This window comes from Cariama cristata, unplaced genomic scaffold (genome assembly GCF_000690535.1).
Source record: "Cariama cristata isolate BGI_N322 unplaced genomic scaffold, ASM69053v1 scaffold27877, whole genome shotgun sequence".
Lineage (NCBI taxonomy): Eukaryota > Metazoa > Chordata > Aves > Cariamiformes > Cariamidae > Cariama > Cariama cristata.
This window is the reverse complement of record NW_009626437.1, coordinates 1-374: the sequence shown is the minus strand read 5'-3', so window position 1 is coordinate 374 and position 374 is coordinate 1. Positions and strand designations below refer to the sequence as shown.

The following is a 374-nucleotide window of genomic DNA, read 5'->3' as shown; positions in this document are numbered from 1 at the left end:
GCCAAAGCCAACCGCGCTTCACCAGCGCAATGGCTGCCGGAGGGTTTTTCGGACCTGCTGGCACAGGAAAAATAACGGGGTTAAAATAGCAGCTCCTGCCTCACCTGTGGCTTTTCCCCTGGCTCTCACCTCCCCGCAGCTCCAGGAGCGAAGCAGGACGGGGATTCACCTTCGTTGCTCCTTTTTTTTGGGGGGGGGCGGGGGGGATGAGCTGAGCACACAGGTTAATCGGGGTTAGACAGACGTGGGATTTCATCATCTGGGAAACATGGCGAAGGCAGGGAGGAGGAACTCCAGCCACCTTTCTTTCTGCCTTTAATCTTACGGGGATTTAGGGATTATCATCCCGTGGAGGTAAGTGGAGAAATCCGGGC

The 374-nt window shown here is 56.1% G+C and overlaps 1 protein-coding gene across 1 annotated transcript in view; it reads right to left on the bottom strand.

The window, feature by feature from the left end:
• LOC104164655 (pleckstrin homology domain-containing family B member 1-like) overlaps positions 1 to 54 on the bottom strand; it is a gene marked incomplete at its 5' end in the record, with an annotated part of 1,747 nt that extends 1,693 nt beyond the window's left edge. The window contains one exon of the mRNA XM_009704046.1: positions 1 to 54. This exon is cut by the window's left edge and continues 1 nt beyond it. Coding sequence (XP_009702348.1) covers positions 1 to 54 — 54 coding nt within the window.
• Positions 55 to 374: the final 320 nt, after the last annotated feature.